The sequence below is a fragment of the Zootoca vivipara genome, chromosome 2 (assembly GCF_963506605.1).
Source record: "Zootoca vivipara chromosome 2, rZooViv1.1, whole genome shotgun sequence".
Taxonomy (NCBI): domain Eukaryota; kingdom Metazoa; phylum Chordata; class Lepidosauria; order Squamata; family Lacertidae; genus Zootoca; species Zootoca vivipara.
This window is the reverse complement of record NC_083277.1, coordinates 62,701,209-62,720,074: the sequence shown is the minus strand read 5'-3', so window position 1 is coordinate 62,720,074 and position 18,866 is coordinate 62,701,209. Positions and strand designations below refer to the sequence as shown.

Below are 18,866 nucleotides of genomic sequence, written 5' to 3'. Positions count from 1 at the left end.
CCAGACTTGCTGCTGCTCTCCCATCTGGTGGAAGTAAGCAGAGTGGGCTGCTCTCTGCAAGCCCTCTCTCTTACATCCACCCCCCCTCCAGGCTCCCCCCCCCTTTCTGAGGCCTGGTTTGCCTGGTCTGATGTCTGTAAAGAGGGCTGGAAGCCTGACAGGTCTTCCTCCTCTGTAGTGTGTGTAAAATCCTGTTCCCCGTCGGTGCTGGGTGGCTGGTCCGTGTAGTTCCTTCCGTTGTCATCCTCCTCCTCCCTCTGGAAAATTGCTTCCGATTCCCGGAGGGCTCCTTGGGTCTGCGTCTCCCCTGCTCCCCACCTGGGATCGCCCTCCCCCTCTGTGTTCCCTGTGCTACTGACGTGTGGTGGTTTGGGTCTGTGGGAGAAAGGAGCGTGCAGTTCCAGTGTGCGGTCCTCCCCTTGCATGGTGTGCGTGGTTGCCTCCGCGTTTTGGGAAGCAGGAGTGCCCTGCCTGGCCATCAGACATTTTAACCCCCCCTCCCCCCACCGGGAGCCCGGGCTCGCTGTGGCACTGTAGACCTCCTCCTCTTCCTTTCTTTCTGGAACCTCTTGGCTGCCTTCTCCCTCCACCCTTCTGTCTAGTGTCTTTTGTGTGATTTCCTCCCCCTCCCTCCTGTCAGCGTCTTGTGTTGGATGTGTGTCACGTCCTCTGAACCTTGGGCTTTCCCTAAAGTGTGAGAGCAAAGACCTGTGACCCACGGGATGGACCTTTCTCGCTGTAGGTACTTCCCCCCTGAAGGTGACAGGGTTGATCTGTGTCAGAACCTTGAAGGGCCCCAGCCTTCTGGGTGCCAGCTTCTTCCCCCTTCCCCCCATGGGAAGGCCTTCTGACCACAGCCAGACCCTGTCGCCTCCGTGGAAGACCTTCTCCAGTCCCCCGTGATGGTCTGCCCCCTCCTTGTAAGCCTCATTGCTCCTTGCCACGTCTCCATCCAGTTGTTGGTGTACTGTCTCCCTCCTCTCACCCCATGCCTCAATAGGTGGTCCCCCAATCTCCCCCTCCCCCTGCTCTGGGAAGGCTCTGGGGTTTCGCCCAAGACTGGCCTTACTGGGTGTGAGCCTCGTGAAGACATGTACTGCATGCCCCTCCGTGGGGTTGTCATGATATTGCCTGAGAATCTTCCCTCTGAGGGAGTCCTGGGGCATATACCGGGCATCATTGCTAAAGAGTAACCCCTCTTTCTCGGCAAGCCCTTCCCCTGCCCCCTTTTTCTCCCTCAAGTCCCTCCGTATGTTCTGGGTAAAAGTGTCCTCTTTGGTGAGTCGGCTCAGTTTCTCTTCCTGCATCCCCGCCTCTGCGTCGTTCCATCCGCCTGGGGAGCTGATGTGGTGCGATCCTGAGGATTCTCCTTCTTTCCTGCAGTGCTCCTTGCCGTCTGCATCTCCAAAGGTGAGATCTCCCCGGCGCTGGCTGCCCACAGGGTCATTGTCCATTAAGTCCAAAGCTAGCACTTCTGCGTGCTTGTTCACTGTCATCTTCCGAGAGGGGGTCTGTTGCGTGACCTCACCCTCCTGCAATTCCCTGCCGTCTATGGCCGAGACGCTCATGGGAAGCTTCCTTGGGAAAAGGGGAATCTGATTCTGCCTAGCAAAGTCCACCGATAGGAAATCATTGCTGCTGCCCCTGCAGAGAAGCCCGACTGTCTCCTGGGTCTGGCCTCTTGGCAGCTGCAGACTTACTTCCATCTCTTTGTCGTGCTGTGGGGTGTTACGGGAGGGCTCAGTTGTTGGTGCTCTGCCTGGCCCCTCCCCTCCTGATCTGGCATCCAGGCTTGTGTCTGTGCCTGCCTGCTCTCGCCATTCCTTCCTCTGGGGGCAGTGTTCCACCCAGTGGCTGGGTGCATTGTAAAGGCATCTCCCGCCTTTCTCTTCCCTCTGTTTTCCCGCGTCAGCGTTTGAAAGTACCCGCGCGCGGGCTTTGTCCCTCTGCATCACATCTGGCTGGAGGGGGCTGTGCTGTGCTGCAGCTGCCTCCCCGGGACTGTATGGGAACTTGTGGCCGCTGCCTTTCCCCTCCGTCTGTCCCCTCTGCCCGGACTCGCCTCTCAGCCTCCTGCACTTCCACGCCACCATGCCTCTCAGTCTTAGAGCCAGCTTGTGCTGAGGGTCGCCCTACGAAGTGCTGGCCCGTCCCGAGTGTCCTCTCTGCTTGTCCAGCCTCCGCTCCCCCGGCTTGGCTGTGTTCAGAGCTGCTCGGTTCACTAAGCTTGGCTTCCCCTGTGCCCGGGTGCCTACCTGGTGCTTGAGCCGTTCCATAGTTGCAGGGTGCTGGCAACTCAGGCCAATCCTCCCTCGGCATCTCTCTCTTCTGCTTTAGATGCTGCCAACTTCATGCCGGCTGCTACATTTGCAGCCCTCTTCCCTCGGGGTAGCCATCAAAAGATTGTGGGCTTGCTGTCACAGATGGGGTGTTGGCTAGTCCCGAGTAAGCACTCCACACATCCTCTGGATTTTCATAGTTTTATTGTGCATGCTATATACAGTGGTGAGATGTCTCAAATCATGTCTGCTCTGCATGGGGCAGAAGCCCACAATGGCGTCTCGTGGGCTCTGACCCCCCTTTTAAGACTCCAAACGCCCCTCCTCCTTGCACTATGGGTCCTCCGTGGTCCCAAACCAGGCTCCTGAGGTGCCGTTCTCTCTCCTCCCTCCTTTCCAGCCCCTGCTGAAGCTAGCTCCTCCCCTGCTTCCCTGCTACCAACCTGGAGCTGAGCCACCAGGACTCTGCAGAGCCCTGGACCCGTCTTAACCCTTCCTGTTCCTGATTTGAACTCCCAGACTTGCTGCTGCTCTCCCATCTGGTGGAAGTAAGCAGAGTGGGCTGCTCTCTGCAAGCCCTCTCTCTTACACACACAAAATCAATCTGTCAAATCTGAACCATTGCTAATAAAGACACAAGCTATGGATCACATAAAAACAAAGATAAGAAGTTAATTAAAATTGTGGTGAAACAACTAAACGGACACCTCGGCTTAGAGGCTGTGCCTGTGATAGCCAGCGCTAGGAAAACCTGTGGAACTGGATTTCCAAAAGTGCTAAGCATCTCTCTAATTCCACTGATTTCAGCATGAAAAACCAGAGCTAGACAAGGATCAAGGAACTGGGGGGATTCTGTCCCACAATAAGTGACACTCTCTGCCAGCAAAGTGTTTCAGCCAAAAAGATAAAACAATTAGATGTGCGAGAAAAACAGCAACAAGATGCGGGAGGTGTTTTTAGCTCAGACTTATTGTGTAAACAGGCTAGATCATTAAAAGCTAATGAATTATGTGTAGTAATTATTATAAACTGTCATCAGACTACCTGAATAGCTATAATTAGCTAAGCGCTTTGCCTATTCATCTTTATCCAATGGCTCTTGAGTGTTAGAAATGTGGGAGGCAATTCTGTGACTGCCTTCTCCCCTTATGAATCATCAAAGGATATTCAATTTCCCTAACCTTATGCCCGTTAAGCATATTCTTTTTTTACTGAATGCTGCGTAGGAGACCAGACAGCCATTTTGTTGAGCAGTCATTCTCTCCCCCCCCCCCCACCTGCATGGAAATTAGTCAATGCTGGCTATTTAACAAGCATTCATTCCAACCTGTTTGCTGATGTTGCATCAAGGCAAGCATTCCTCACACCTCCCAGTGTCTTTTCCATTACTTTCCTTATCACAAGAAGTCTGATATTTGGGGGGGGGGGAATAGGTTTGTTGTGCAGCCTCTGCAGGTCCACCATAATTGTGCGATCTGAATGTGCAAATTTTTGTCTTGCAGATTAGCAGCTAGTCTCAACCTAATTCAGTTTAAGCAATTGTATGAGCATTGTTTAAGAAAGCGGGTGGCGAAGGTAAAAAGCCCCCATAGACTTCATGGATGATGCCTGTCCTTCACCCCCACAGTGGGGTTAACAGCAGGTTCAGGCTGAACGGGAACACGTGGGATGGGAAGGGTTGAAGTTCCCATTCCCTCAGCACTGCTCTGTGGATTAAATTAGGTGCCCGATATGTAGACATGGCTGCTTTAAAAGGGAAAAAGGGCATTAGTAGCTCAATGGTAGGCCATCTTCTTTGCATGCAGAAGGCCCCTAGTTCAATCCTCAGCATCTCCAGGTAGGGCTGGGAATATCCTCTGCCTGAAACATATCTCCTCCACCTGGAGATCTGTGGCCAATCAGTGTAGACAATACTGAGGTAGATGGACCAATGGTCTCACTCAGCGTAAGGTAGCTTTCTATGTTCCTATGTTAACAGGGTGAGCAGATGACAGTCTCCTGCACCACATCAGTTTTGACCCCACATGTGAGAAGCTTATTCGTTCATCCAGATCAACCACATGGCCCATGACACTATATTTCAGCACATCTCCACTTGAAAGACACAGATATGTATTGAAATATTTATGGCAGCCCGCTTGAATTGATGACTGCTGTTTTCCTGTGTGGCCAGGATGAGAGGAACTGAACCATGAACCTGAATCATAATGAAATGGAAACCCCGAGGCCTCCCAAGTTCCTAAGTTCATTGAATTGGCAGGATACCCTGATACTGAAAGCTCTGCATTGATTGCCAGTTCATTACCAAGCTACTACTGGTATAAACTGTATAACGCCTGATGTCCCAAAGTTATCACATATTTGTTTAGCTTCTGCATGAACTAAGGCTTTTAGTACAGTGGCACCAGGATTCTGGTACGCTGTTCCTGCTGAAACCAGAGGAGCACCTACAATTTTGGCCATTTCATTGGCTACTGAAAACAGACGGTTGTAATTGGAGAATTAATCTGGTTCTGGACCATTTGTTCTGTATATTATGATTTTATAATTCTATTATGTTTTAATGATTTTATTGTACACCACAATGATATTACTTTTATAAGTTGACAGTTTAGAAATACTTCTTTAAATAAAGACAGAAACTTACCGACTTTTCAAGAAACCAAAATGGTTGGGGTTTTTTTGCCTCCCCCTCCCTTTTTTTTGCAAAGTGCACCTCTACATATATAAACATACAGCTGGAAATGACCTTGAGAACCATCTAGTCCAATGCCCTGCAATACAGGAATATGCAGGTGTCCCTTACAAGGATCAAAGCTGTAACCTTGGTGTTATTAGCACCACACTCTAACGAACTGAGCTACATATGTAGGTGCTCTACATTTGAGATGGGGAAGGACATTGTGCCTGCTTCCTTGGGTTGCAGGGTAGTGGTGGTGGGAGGATGTAAGGATCCACAATTCCTACCTGCAGAACTGCACTATTGGTTCCATTGGTAGTGAGCAGGACGGCATGGAGCTGATGAGTTTTCAAGTGGAACTGCATTTGCCAATCCCTTTTACCTTGGTGGTGGTACCATATGTAGCTGTGTCCACTGAACTTCAAAGCTGTACCTGGAAATGAAAGTGTTTTTTTAAAAAAGCTGCTTTCAGAAACAGGACATCATACTCTTCTAGTTCTATGCATTCTCTATCCTGAACATGATCTATAGCAGGCATGTCAAACCTGCGGCCCTCCAGATGTTTTGGCCTACAACTCCCATGATCCCTAGCTAGCAGGACCAGTGGTTGGGGAAGATGGGAATTGTAGTCCAAAACATCTGGAGGGCCGCAGGTTTGACATGCCTGATCTATAGTGATACTTAATAATAATACTTCACAATTGTATGGCACTTTTAAGTGTGATTTGGACACGCATGAGCAGATCCATGCAGCAACCCTCTAAAGGAAGCTAGTATTGCTGCCCCCAGTATTGCAGGTGGGGGGGACTGAGAGAGAGAGTAGCTTGACTAAGTCTACCTAGCAAGCCATGGCAGAGGTGAGATTTGAACTAGAGACCTCCTGATTCAGAATTCAGTTTCCTTAGCTGCAAGTCTACGCCAGCTCTGCTTCCCTAAGGCACAGCATCACAGGGGTTAAAATGAACACCCCTTGCAATCCACATCACAAAAGAGCATCAGACAGGGAGTGAAGCCGTCAAAATTCACATTTTCTACTGGATGACAGTCTCAAAAGTTAATTTCCAGGTGCCTTCATCTGCCCCAGCTGCCATAAAACACCTTTTTCCCATATTGATCTCTATAGCCACAGCCACTCTCAAACAGTTTGACTTTATCCCTGGTGGCGCAGTCTTCCATTGCGTCTCGAGACAGACAGATGCCACCAAAAGCCTATTGCAAGCCCTGTGAAAACCACACTTAGTCGAAGCAATTCTAGGTGTAGCAGCATGCCAGGTATCTGAGAGGGAGCAGGGAAAGACCAAATTCCCTGGCCCACTGCTGCTGGAGCAGCAGTGCAAGGAAACAGGTGTATGGGATAGAAACTGGGGAGAGCAAGGCAGGCAGGTAGGTTTCACAGGGATTTCACAGGAGGGCGGGGGGGGGGGATTGGACCGTGTTGTGCTCCCAGTGACTACATAGGAAGCTGATTTATTTGGTGTCAGGTTTATCTAGCTCAGCTGACTGGCAGCAGATGTCCAGGGTTTTGGATAGGAAGCATTTCCAACCCTAACTAAGGATGCCAGGGATCGAATCTGTGACCACCTGCATGCAAGACGTAGGCTCTACCACAGGTTAGTTTGGGGGTGGAGTAGCTATTTTCTGAGTTTTTGGAAGGACATTATTTTTGGTCTGAATGACAAAGATGCAAGAAGGGTGTGTGTGTGTGTGTGTGTGTGTGTGTGTGTGTGTGTGTGTGTGTGTAGAAACAAAATATGCAGGTCATTCTACAATGTTCAAAAAGGACACCAGCAGAAAACCTTGAAATACTTTCAAGGAGGTGATTTATCAGAAGACTTTCTCACCATTGCAAGAACACATTTGTTCCAAACTGTGCCGAGGAGTGAGAACGCTGAGTCGAGCGGTACTGTAAGTGAACACCATGCCCGGGTCAAGCTGCATTGTCTCTCTGCAAGCACGCTGAGTGGTACAGTCCCCCTCCTGGCATGGGACATGAGTCACCTTCTTCATCTTCAGCCCTACTCGCTGGTCCATCTCTTCAGCTGACTCAGAAATCCGGCTAGCAAGGAAGCTGGGCTGAAAGAACGAATGGTGGGGCTCCCCAATGGCCAGCAGAAGGTCCACACCATTGGTAGCACCTGAAGGCTGCAAGCTAGCCATGTGGATGTTCTGCCGCCTGGTTTCGAAGAGGCTTCCCAGAAACCTTTGCAGGTTGCGCCAGTGATCGCCTATAAACTCCTCAGGGGTGAGGTGGCGGAAGTGCAGCACCACCGCCTTATCCACAGCTTCCTGGCTGAAGGACCACACGTGGATGTGGACGCTGGTTGTGGCTGCAAAGGTCCCATCACTGACAGTTACATTCAGGGCATAGTGACCGTGCGGGAGACTTTCGCCTGCAATTATCTTCCCATCTGTAGCCCCCACGGAGAAGTGCCTCTTTTCTGGCACTTCCGACTCCAGAGTGTACATCAGAGTGTCATGAGGGTCTCGATCTGTGGCATGAATTTTGCCAAGAACCCCACCGCGGAATGCTCTTTCATTAGTACTGATGAAAATCTCCAGAGAGAGGGCTGAAGGTGGATATCTGCTTTGCTGCGTCACCTGGATGTTTACAAATGCAGATGAAGAGAGAGGAGGGATACCACTGTCTGTAACCTGTTGAGGGAAATTCGGCAGATGTTTACAACTTTGCACTAACACTAACGTGTTGCTAGCATGCCTCCCTCTCCTACTCAGGTCTCCTACTCAAGGTATGAAATGATGTAATATACAGTTAACAACAAACACTTGCATAATGAAAGGGTTAATCTGAGTTCAGGTTGCCAGTGGGAGTGGAGTTTGGCAGGCTCCCGGCAGCCTTTTGTTTCCTCTCTCTTTGAGCTTCCTGGAAGAAGGAGCCATGCGGCCATGGCTCCCTGCAAGTGAACTGAATCTCCCTAAATGGAGATTTTATAACCAGCATCTTTGCTAACCCAATGAAGGAAGGAAGGAAACCAAATGCTTTTATTTTTAAGTTGTTTGGAACCATTTTTTTTCCAACTTTATTTTACTGCCGGCAGATGGAGACATATATGTTGTAACTTCTGAAATTCTGTGGGCAAAATATTCACTTACTTGCAAAGCTGAGTGCCTGTAATTTATTCAGGGCTAAGTATTTTGTGGGGAATGTTTGTTTAAAGGTGTGGGTTACCAAAGGGTCTTTCTGCGTGGGTTACCAATGCTGTTGGAGCAGTGGCACTGGGGAAGCGGCTATTTAACCCAACCATTAGTGTGATTTTGCAATCAAAATACACACTTCCAAGCTGCTGTTTGCTCTGTAAGGTACTTGTATCTTTCTCTCAACAGAACAAACAGCAGGCTACCTAATAGGTGCACTTTTGTTGTGAGAAACAGCCCCTTAGCCAGCATTGCTGCTCTAAAGAAACTGGCAGCTCTCCAGCTCCATTTCATTTATAAAAAAAATTCTGGGAGAGCCACTCAGAATCCTCCCACGGAATGTGTGACTTGAGCCTAAGATGGATCTACCTGGACTTGCAGAAGGTATTGTTCTTTGGTTATTCTGTTCAGAATGGATGATGTCAGCAACACTCCATCCTGATTGATCTGGAATGCCTTGCCATCATTGCCTTCAGTGATCTGGAAAGAATATGGAGGACCATTCTCTGGGGAGTCTCTGTCACTCATGATGAGCTCCAGGACACTACTGCCAACTGGAGAGTTCTCCTGAAATGTTAAGGGGAAAAGTTGGAGAAAGACCAGTTGTCTAGTTAGTTGCAGAATGGCCAAGTTGGCTTACAGGTTCAAGGTTCATTTGCTTTGGTCAAAAGCCACCACAAAAACAGAAACAAAAAGTGCTAGGGGGTTATGCATGTGCAGAGCACGTGAGCATAATAAAATGCCCCACTTTGTATACCTCTTTAAATGTTAAATAGATATTTTGGCAATTATGCTGTAAAGAATCTTCTGACCAAATGTGGATATTGCAACACAGTTAATATCTTCAAATCCAGTTAACTCAAGGGCTATGTAGAAAACTGTGAAAGAATGAAATATTCCTGGAATTTCACCGGATTGGTTTATTTATTTATTATTATTACTGTAAATCTTGAGCTGCCTCTTAGCCTATAGGAAACCCTGTGATGAACATGGCCACTCTTAGGATTATCTTTGAAAAAGACTAATCGGGTAAGGCTGATGCTTTGGAATTGATACTTTACCTGAACAGTCACACTGTAATTCAGCTGAAAGAACCTGGGTGGGTTATCATTGACATCAGACACCCGAATGAGTACAGTGGTGTCATTGAAAAAAGAAACCTGTCCATTGTCAGTGGCTCGGACTTTGAGAGAATAGCTGGATATCTAGAAAATACAACGCATGTACCAAGGAGCTTGGTTATTCCAATACACATTAAATAATGATTAAGTAAAGTATCATTTATGGCCTAATATTATAAGTGCCTTCTACTTTACTAAGACTTTCAGGGTTGATCAGTTCTAAGTGCATGTCAGTCAATCAGTAGTAAATTTGGATATGCAGTAAATTAAAATATAAACAAGGAACTGCAGAAAGAGGGGAAGGGGAATCAGGAATGATTGTGATTTATTTTTATTTTGTATATTGTAAAAGTCTGTAAATAAAATTTAAAAAAATAAATAAATTAAGATAACTACATTACCCTTATTTTATAAACAGAGATCACAACTCACAGATGGTGAAGCAAGGGTGGAGGATGTAGATGAGATTAGGCTTATACACCAAATCAAGAAACCACAAATATGGGTATTCTAACCACTGAATGCTCCTGCCTTCCCATTTAAACTGCAGCTCTTACTGCACATTCAAAGTAGCCTTCATATTGATTTCTATGCCCAGTGAATGTTAAACTACCCTTTCTTATTGACTATCACATTTTATTAGTATTATGAACATGTTAGGCAGATGGGCACCATTACTTCCATTTTGGAAAAAGTTCCTCTGGATGTGTTGCCAGTAGTTTAATTATTCAGTATTAAACCCTAACACATCTTAGCTTCACTCCCACTGAATCTGTCACTCACTTCTTCTCTGTCCAGGTGCTTGGCAATATGGATTTGTCCACCTTTGGGATCAATGATGAAGTGGCCCAATGGATTCCCTACCACAATTGAGTATGTGATCTGGCTGTTCATCACCCCATCCTTGTCATCTGCTAGAACCTGGAGAGAGAGAGAGAGAGAGAGAGAGAGAGAGAGAGAGAGAGAGAGAGAGAGAGAGAGAGAGAGAGAGAGAGAGAAGAGAGAGAGAGAGATGAGTTATTACCACCAGCAACCTTTTGCAGGAAATAAGCACTATCTCTTGGACAACTTGTGAAGGTTTCACTAAAATAAGCAGAATGGGTGGGGTGGGTGGCCTGGTTTTGGGGAGGGGGCATGGATCAAAGCCATGGGGCAGATTGTGTGTGTGTAGCCCTAGGAAATGACAGTCCTGTTTGGAGGTGTTGCTATTTCCTCTGTATAATGCCACAGCCCATACCAGCCTATTTAAAAGGTGTCAAAGATTGGGCTGTTCACTAATACAAACTCAGTGGACTGATTCTCACACAACCCTAAGCTATGCCCTGGCTATGGTTTAATGTGTGAACCCTGCTCACTGGCTTAACTATGGTTTGTTTAATGCCAGAAAAACCTCAATCTGAAACCATGGTTTGGTGTTGGTCTATGAACCTTAGTTCATTTTAACTATGGCTTGGCACTATGCATGAACCCAACATTCTTCCTTAACCATGTTTTCTTTGGCCACCCAGAGGCTTGACAAGCTGCAAAGTCACAAGGCAAGAGCAGCTGGAAAACAACCCCAACTTTGGAGAAGCAAGCTATGGCTTGTTTGATAGTCTGGGGAACCACTCATGGTTTGTTAAAGATGTTAGGTGCAAACCAGGCCAGTGATGGCTGCTTTTAAATGCTTTCTTTTTGTACCAATATTGTGCCTGGTCTGACGATGATGAATGGAGATGGCTATCAGCTCATATGCCTAACAGCTTCTTTTCACACTGCCTTTTCCCACTTCTCCCATTTACTGCATCTGTTATTACACCAGGAAAAGGCTCATCTTCTAGTGATAATCCTGCACACTGCCCAGTGCGTTTTCCTCCACAGAGGCCATCAGGATGCAAAACTATAGTGGCAGTGGCTGTGGCCAAAATGCAGTAGGGAAGTCCCACGCTGTTTCTTACCGTGAGCACCATTTCACCAACAGCTGCATCTTCTCGGATGTCGGCAATGTACGGGTCTTGGCTGAACATTGGCACGTGGTCATTTATGTCCGTGACATTGATCACAACCATGGTGATGTCACTGAGAGAAGCAGAGCCTTTTCTTATCCCCTCGATAGACAAGTAATATTCATGGCTAACTTCAAAATCCAGGCTTCCATTAACATATAAGATGCCTGTGTATAGATAGGGACAATAAATGTTTTGAACATAGGACAACCAACATACTAGCTATACAAACTAGTTTCCTAGTTCTGCTGCATCTCTCAGCAGCTTTTGACACCATCGACCATAACATCCTTCTGGACTGTCTAGAGGGGCTGGGAGCTGGGCACTGTTATACAGTGGTTCCGCTCCTCCTTCCTGGGCCATGTTCAGAAAGTAGTGGTGGGGGATGAGTGTTCAGACCCCTGGGCTCTCACTTGTGGGGTGCCTCAGGATTCTGTCCTCTCCCCCATGCTTTTCAAAATCTACATGCAGCTGCTGGGACAGATCATCAGGGGGTTTGGGCTGGGTGTTCATCAATATGCGGATGATACCCAGCTCTACCTCTCTTTCAAATCAGAACCAGTGAAGGCAGTGAAGGTCCTGTGTGAGTGCCTGGAGGCGGTTGGAGGATGGATGGCGGCTAACAGATTGAGGTTGAATCCTGACAAGACAGAAGTACTGTTCGTGGGGGACAGGAGGCGGGCAGGTGTGGAGGACTCCCTGGTCCTGAATGAGGTAACTGTGCCCCTGAAGGACCAGGTGTGCAGCCTGGGAGTCATTTTGGACTCACAGCTGTCCATGGAGGCGCAGATCAAGTCTGTGTTCAGGGCAGCTGTTTACCAGCTCCATCTGGTACGCAGGCTGAGACCCTACCTGCCTGTGGACTGTCTCGCCAGAGTGGTGCATGCTCTGCTTATCTCTCACTTGGACTACTGCAATGCACTCTATGTGGGGCTACCTTTGAAGGTGACCCGGAAACTACAACCAATCTAGAATGCGGCAGCTAGACTGGTGACTGGGAGCAGCTGCCAAGACCACATAGCACCAGTCTTGAAAGACCTACATTGGCTCCCAGTAGGTTTCCGAGCACAATTCAAAGTGTTGGTGCTGACCTTTAAAGCCCTAAATGGCCTCGGTCCAGTATACCTGAAGGAGCATCTCCACCCCCATCGTTCTACCTGGACACTGAGGTCCAGTGCCAAGGGCCTTCTGGCGGTTCCCTTACTGCGAGGAGCCAAGTTACAGGGAACCAGGCAGAGGGCCTTCTCGCTAGTGGCACCCACCCTGTGGAACGCCCTCCCACCAGATGTCAAAGAGAACAACAACTACCAGACTTTTAGAAGACACCTGAAGGCAGCCCTGTTTAGTGAAGCTTTTAATGTTTGATGGATTACTGTATTTTAATATTTTGTTGGAAGCTGCCCAAAGTGGCTGGGGAAGTCCAGCCAGATGGGCAGGGTATAAATAATAAATTACTATTATTAAACTAAATGGATGGGTGGCTACCTCACAAGCAAATATAACTATTTCAGATAAAGCAACATTTCCATTCAGAAGTGACCAAAATTTACTGCTGTATTTTTGAGTGAGAACAAAACAACCGCTACTTTTTCCTTTCCCCCCGCCCCAGAAAACCATCGCTCTGCGTTGTTGATAGATCTGTCGTCGGATCTGTATGAAAAGGGACCGGGGGAATTAACTGCAGAGTGCAAGAGAAGCACCTGGGATAAACAGGAGAAGCCAATTTACAGAAGAACAAAAGTATCGTTGGCTTATCTTGCCTGCTGAGTAAATAGCCCACTTACCTGTGCTGGAATGGAGCCTGAATTTCCCATGATCATTTCCACTCATAATTTCATACTTGATCTCAGTGCCCCGAGCGCTATCCCTCGTTAATGAGGACAGATTCAGAACCTCTGTGCCAACAGCCACGTCTTCCTGTACCACAACCACGTATTCTGTATCCAGGAACACTGGCAGGTATTCCTTCAGATCCACTACTGAGACGGTGACAGTAGCAAAGGAGGAGAGGGAGCGTGGAAAACCCCTGTCTGTGGCACACACGGTGAGCTCCAGCGCAGTCACCTGCGATCCTTTCAGAGGCTTCTCCAGCCGGATCACACCAGTTGCCTCCTCTATCGAAAAGTGGCCATTAGCTGACTCAGGGAGAGCATAGACAACTTCTGCATTAAGACCTGGGGGGGGAGGGTGGACCCACAAGAGACAGAAACATTACAGGAAAGACCATTTCATTTTCATCATTATTTAATACACGGGAAACAAGCATCTCTAGCATCTTATTTCTTGCCTTAATAATCAGAGATCCAGGCTTTAACCTGAAGTAGGTGCTTGCTGAAAATAACATAAATTATAGGTTTACGTGGATGCTATAGATTGCGTTTTGTTGCTATTTGATGAAGAGTGGAAGGTTACTGTGTTTAATTTTGCAAGTGCTTGCAGGTTAGGCGTATTGTCATGGCACAAAACGGGGCAAATCAGATTTGAAGATTCATGTTTCTTTGGGAGAAACAATTATGATCAAAAAGAAGTGGAATCCTTCCAGATGATATCATTTTTTAATAACTTTGGATCACCTGGGGGGTTAAATCCTCCATAATAAATGAGAAAAATGATCTGCAGCAAACTACTCTATAGGCAGTATGGGTGTTTCTGTTTCCATCTGTTTAGATTTTAAATAAAAATAGTATAAAACCATGCCGCAGTATTATGAGCTGATTGGAAACAGCAGATAACTGGTTTTGCAGTGGGGTGAATAGGGAGAGCTTCTTCGTCTCTGGTAGGAATATTTAAAAGTCAGAAAATTTTGGAAAATAGTAATTAACTTCAAGAAGACGTGCTTGAAATATATTATAATCCGAGAGGCTGAAGGCTTCAGGTGTCTAGTTTCTGTTCATTTTCAGTTGCTCTCGTTATGACTAGGATTAATTATGTTAGGCTATATAGAAATGAGTGACTATACAGAATCTAAATAAAAAAATTCCTTCAGTAGCACCTTAAAGACCAACTAAGTTTTTATTTTGGTATGAGCTTTCGTGTGCATGCACACTTCTTCAGATACACTAGAAACAGTGTATCTGTATTCTAGTGTATCTGACGAAGTGTGCACGCACACAAAAGCTCATACCAAAATAAAAACTTAGTTGGTCTTTAAGGTGCTACTGAAGGAATTTTTTTTTATTTTGCTTCGACTCAGACCAACACGGCTATCTACCTGTATACAGAATCTGTGAAACAATAACATTGGCATTATAAAGTTACCAAATTGATAGGGTTGCCATATTTCTAAAAGTAATATGTTGAACTTTTATTAGAAACCCACCGGGTTTTCCCTAACATTTTGCTGATGTCCTGAAAACCAGGACATGTCAGGAATTTTCCTGACGTATGACAAGCCTACCAGATTGATGAAAGAGAGCTGTCTCCAACAGCCAATGGTCTGTGGTAACTAGATACATAGGCTATTTCACATCATTTACCTATGATACAACACAGCTACTCTAGATCTGGGAATTGTTTAGTATATTACAATCACATACGATACACTTTTATATATTACTGTCATGCATGATACAGTTTGGATCATACATTTTGTATTAGCATACCAATTTTTGCTCTTCATTATAATGTGAAAAGATTCATTCTAAAAATGACACAAACACACCCAAAGATTTTCCACTGTAGAAAGAATTGCCCATTAATCTATCTAGGCATAGCTAAACTTGAAACTCAAATTTCAGTAGCATTTGATTTTTACATCATATTTGCACACATCTGTCAATGGGCCGTCAAATAGGTGCTTGGCTATGAGGTGTCTTCCTAAATATCCTGAACTCTCTCCCTCTCTTTTTTTTAATCATTAAATTGCTTTGGGATGCTTCATGGGAAGTGGTTCATTAACAAAATAAATAAATAAACACATACATAAATATCTTAACAAGGTTACAGAAAACACTCAAAGATACTTAAAATTAAGTCACTCATGAATGATATATTTTCTTCATTTGCCAAAAACATTGATCTGGATTGTACTATAAACTTGCAATAAACACCACATTTTGACTCACCTTCGTCAGGGTCCCTTGCAGAGACAACTGCCACGGGAGTCTTTACTGTGGTGTTATCAAAGACAGCTACTGCACAGTGACTGGGAAAGAACCTGGGAGCATTGTCGTTTGTATCCTCTAGGTCCACAGTTATGCCCACCTGGCAAAAACGTCCTCCTCCATCTGTTGCCTTGGCAACAAGCTGGTACTTGGGCTTCAGCTCCCGGTCAAGTAATGAAGAAGTGGTCAGCTCCCCTAGTGTGGGAATGATCAGAATGAAAAAAGACATAAATATGGTGTAGGTTCCATGAGATCCTGGGCTTTTAAATAGATACAACATGCATGCTTACCTAAACATTATTATTTTTTAATGGCTCCAGGCTTCGGAACTCATATTTAATAGCTGATAGCCTTCTCTGCTCTGCTATTCTCTCTTGGACTGGTGCAGAAAATTACAGACAGCATGTACCAGTCACTTTAGAAATAGTAAAAGGTAAAGGGTTGCGCGCTCATCTCACATTATTGGCCGAGGGAGCCGGCGTATAGCTTCCAGGTCATGTGGCCAGCATGACAAAGCTGCTTCTGGCAAACCAGAGCAGCACATGGAAACGCCGTTTACCTTCCTGCTGTAGCGGTTCCTATTTATCTACTTGCATTTTGACGTGCTTTTGAACTGCTAGGTTGGCAGGAGCTGGGACCAAGCAACGGGAGCTCACCCCATCACAGGGATTCGAACCGCCAACCTTCTGATCAGCAAGCCCTGGGCTCTGTGGTTTAACCACAGCGCCACCTGGGCCTTACTAGATATTATACTATTGAGAAAACACCTTCTTCAAGAGCTCATACCATGTGAGAATATTCTGAAAATAATATAAATCCAGGCCAGGGATGTCAGAAGGCAACATTTCCATTCTGACGTGTATTCTTCACAATCAGCGCTGTTTCTATTCTGTTGCAATTAGGTTTTCAACAAATACTACATTGTCATAGCTGCCAAGTTTTCCCTTTTCTCGCGAGGAAGCCTATTCAGCATAATGGAAAATCCCTTTAAAAAAGGGATAACTTGGCAGCTATGTACATTGTTTATCGCACTGTCTGCTCACTAACAAGATTAACACAATTAGTTATATAACATCAACTGCCCTTATGTAACTTAAATTCATTGCGGTATAAAGACAACATTAAAAGGTAATTAATTAGGCATGGTTTGTGGCCTTAAAAGCCTCCCAACAAAATTGTGAATGAATACCAATTGTATTTTCTTGACAGGCTATACCCACCTGTGGTGGATATTCCTGCATTCAAAATGCTGCTCCACAACACATGCTGACTGGGGCTGATGGGAGTTGGAGTCCAAAACATCAGAAGGGAACCATGTTGGGGAAGGCTAGCACACAGGGACAATATTCTGATCTCTAATGTATGTGCAAAGAGTGGGAATGAGAGTCAAGGATACCCCGGAGGGTTGAGGAAGATGCCCATCTTACCTGTATGGGGGTCTAATCTGAACTCATCAGCACCAGATCCATGGAGACTGTAGGTAATTTGGCCATTGCTACCGACATCAACATCTGTGGCTGACACTTTCAAAATAGAAAACCCTTGAGGTGCATCTTCTGAAACTCTCTCTTCATACGGCGTCTGGAATGAAAAGAAAGGATGTTTTCAAGTGAAAAGACTGACTTCATTCCAAGTGAAATGCCTTTGCTGAAGTGGTCCACTCCATTAACAGATGCTGGGATTCAGAATATTTCTTGCATTAGCTGAACCAGGATGGAGGGGGGGGGCTATCTAGTTCAACCCCGACGCCTAAAGTCAAGGCCATGCAGCCACAGGCATATGTATCGGCCTGGTTGACTTTGCTATAGCAAATGGTGAAGCTAAGGAAATGCGGACCTAGAGAGAAGAAGACCACTGGAATCCTAATGAAAGATGCTTCAGGCTTTCTAAAAGAAGAATGATGAGCTACAGATATAGGATATCAATACAAAGAGCCAAAGATCAGCCTCTGCCATCCTTACCACATTGTGCGACCTAGGCAGAGTAAGAAAAGGGAAACAGTTACAAAATTCCAAGGCGCATAGCTGCTCAGGAGTACCTAGCCTCCCAGTTGTGGTATCACTGCTACTTACTGGGAGCGAGAGGGCAGTGCAGCAGGGAGAAATGTGCTGTGCAGGCGCAGTGGAAGGAGCACTGGATTGGCTCTGTTTGTGCACCCATGCAGTGCCACCCTCCCACAATGTCACCCTTCCCTCTCTTCCTCCTGGTAAGTAGTACTGGCACTGCTGCTGAAAGGCCAGGTAAATGATGGCACACCTCCCCACAGACCACTCCTGCAATTGTTTGTTAAATAAGGCCAGTGAATCCTCGTCATCTAATATTCATAAAGGACCTAAATCAGGCATCCCCAAACTTGGCCCTCCAAATGTTTTGGGACTACAATTCCCATCATCCCTGACCACTGGTCCTGTTAGCTAGGGATGATGGGAATTGTAGTCCCAAAACATCTGGAGGGCTGAGTTTGGGAATGTCTGACCTAAATCATATCTGATCACTTTCAACATAGTTTATCTCTGGGGAAAGTTTTCTATGAGAGTTCAATTCCATGCATTTATGATTTCTTACACTGCGCGGCTACCATTTTGCTATCCAGAACCATCAAAAATATAAATAGGCCATAGTTTGTACAAAGAGTGCAATTCTGCTCTGTTTTGCTATTCTCCATCTTCTCCACCTTGAACTATTTCATATATCCTCCTCCTCCTCCTCCAATCAGGTAGGAGGCAACAGAATCACAACACATGTCATAGTACTTCTAAAACAAGAGGAATGGGATGACTCAACATTGCCAGCGTGTAATTGCTCAAGGGATTGTCCCAGGTTACAAAGTGGCTTCTCCAGGTCAGCTTTGGTTCCAAATTGCCGCACAGCTAGTGGTGTGTGCGTGTGTGTAGACACAGCTTTATAGACATACACAATCACCTGCTTGCATTCAGGGCTGTTATCATTGACATCAAGGACTGAAATCTCCACTTCTGTTGCTGCTTGAAACTTTCCATCAGATACCATGACTTTGAGCAGATATTTTTCTCTTTCTTCCCTGTTCAGAAGCTTCTTGGAAAAAACCCTCCATTCTCCATCAACCTCAGCAACGCTGAACTGTCCCAAGACATCTCCTTCTGATAAGGCAGAGAAGGCATCACAATTGAAGACAATACAAGGTAAAAAAACACAAAAACAGAAAAAACCCTAAGAGTTTAAGGGGAAGAGGTTAAGAAAGGAGACAAGCACCCTGGCATTGCCATCCTATGCATGCATACTCAGAAGTAAGCCCCATTAAGTTGAATGGGACTTACTCCAACAAAGTATAGGATTGTATCCTGTGTCTCTTAAGTCTCATTCCTCTGTGTGGGACGTCAAGAAAATTTGTTTGCTCCATGAACATGCTGCCCCACTGACTGCATCTATGTACTTGACTCTGAGCAGAACCAAAACTGCTATACTGTATTAAGTCTATATGGGCAAGATTTAGCTAATGAGCTCGACTACTAGAAGCCCACTTCTACGATGGGGCTTTCCAGTCACCGCCTCCCATTCCCTGAGGA

At 46.0% G+C, this 18,866-nt stretch overlaps 1 protein-coding gene across 2 annotated transcripts in view; it reads right to left on the bottom strand.

The window, feature by feature from the left end:
• The window catches only part of FAT2 (FAT atypical cadherin 2), a 107,777-nt gene that overhangs the window by 15,017 nt on the left and 73,894 nt on the right, over positions 1-18,866 (bottom strand). For both annotated transcript variants that reach the window (XM_035105701.2, XM_035105703.2), the window contains exons 11-20: positions 18,244-18,440; positions 16,749-16,902; positions 15,283-15,516; positions 13,003-13,392; positions 11,171-11,385; positions 10,017-10,154; positions 9,174-9,317; positions 8,482-8,679; positions 6,801-7,611; positions 5,247-5,392 (exon numbers count right to left, since the gene is read on the bottom strand). In XM_035105701.2, the coding sequence (XP_034961592.2) occupies positions 5,247-5,392; positions 6,801-7,611; positions 8,482-8,679; positions 9,174-9,317; positions 10,017-10,154; positions 11,171-11,385; positions 13,003-13,392; positions 15,283-15,516; positions 16,749-16,902; positions 18,244-18,440 (2,627 nt within the window). The remainder of the gene's footprint in view (positions 1-5,246; positions 5,393-6,800; positions 7,612-8,481; positions 8,680-9,173; positions 9,318-10,016; positions 10,155-11,170; positions 11,386-13,002; positions 13,393-15,282; positions 15,517-16,748; positions 16,903-18,243; positions 18,441-18,866) is intronic.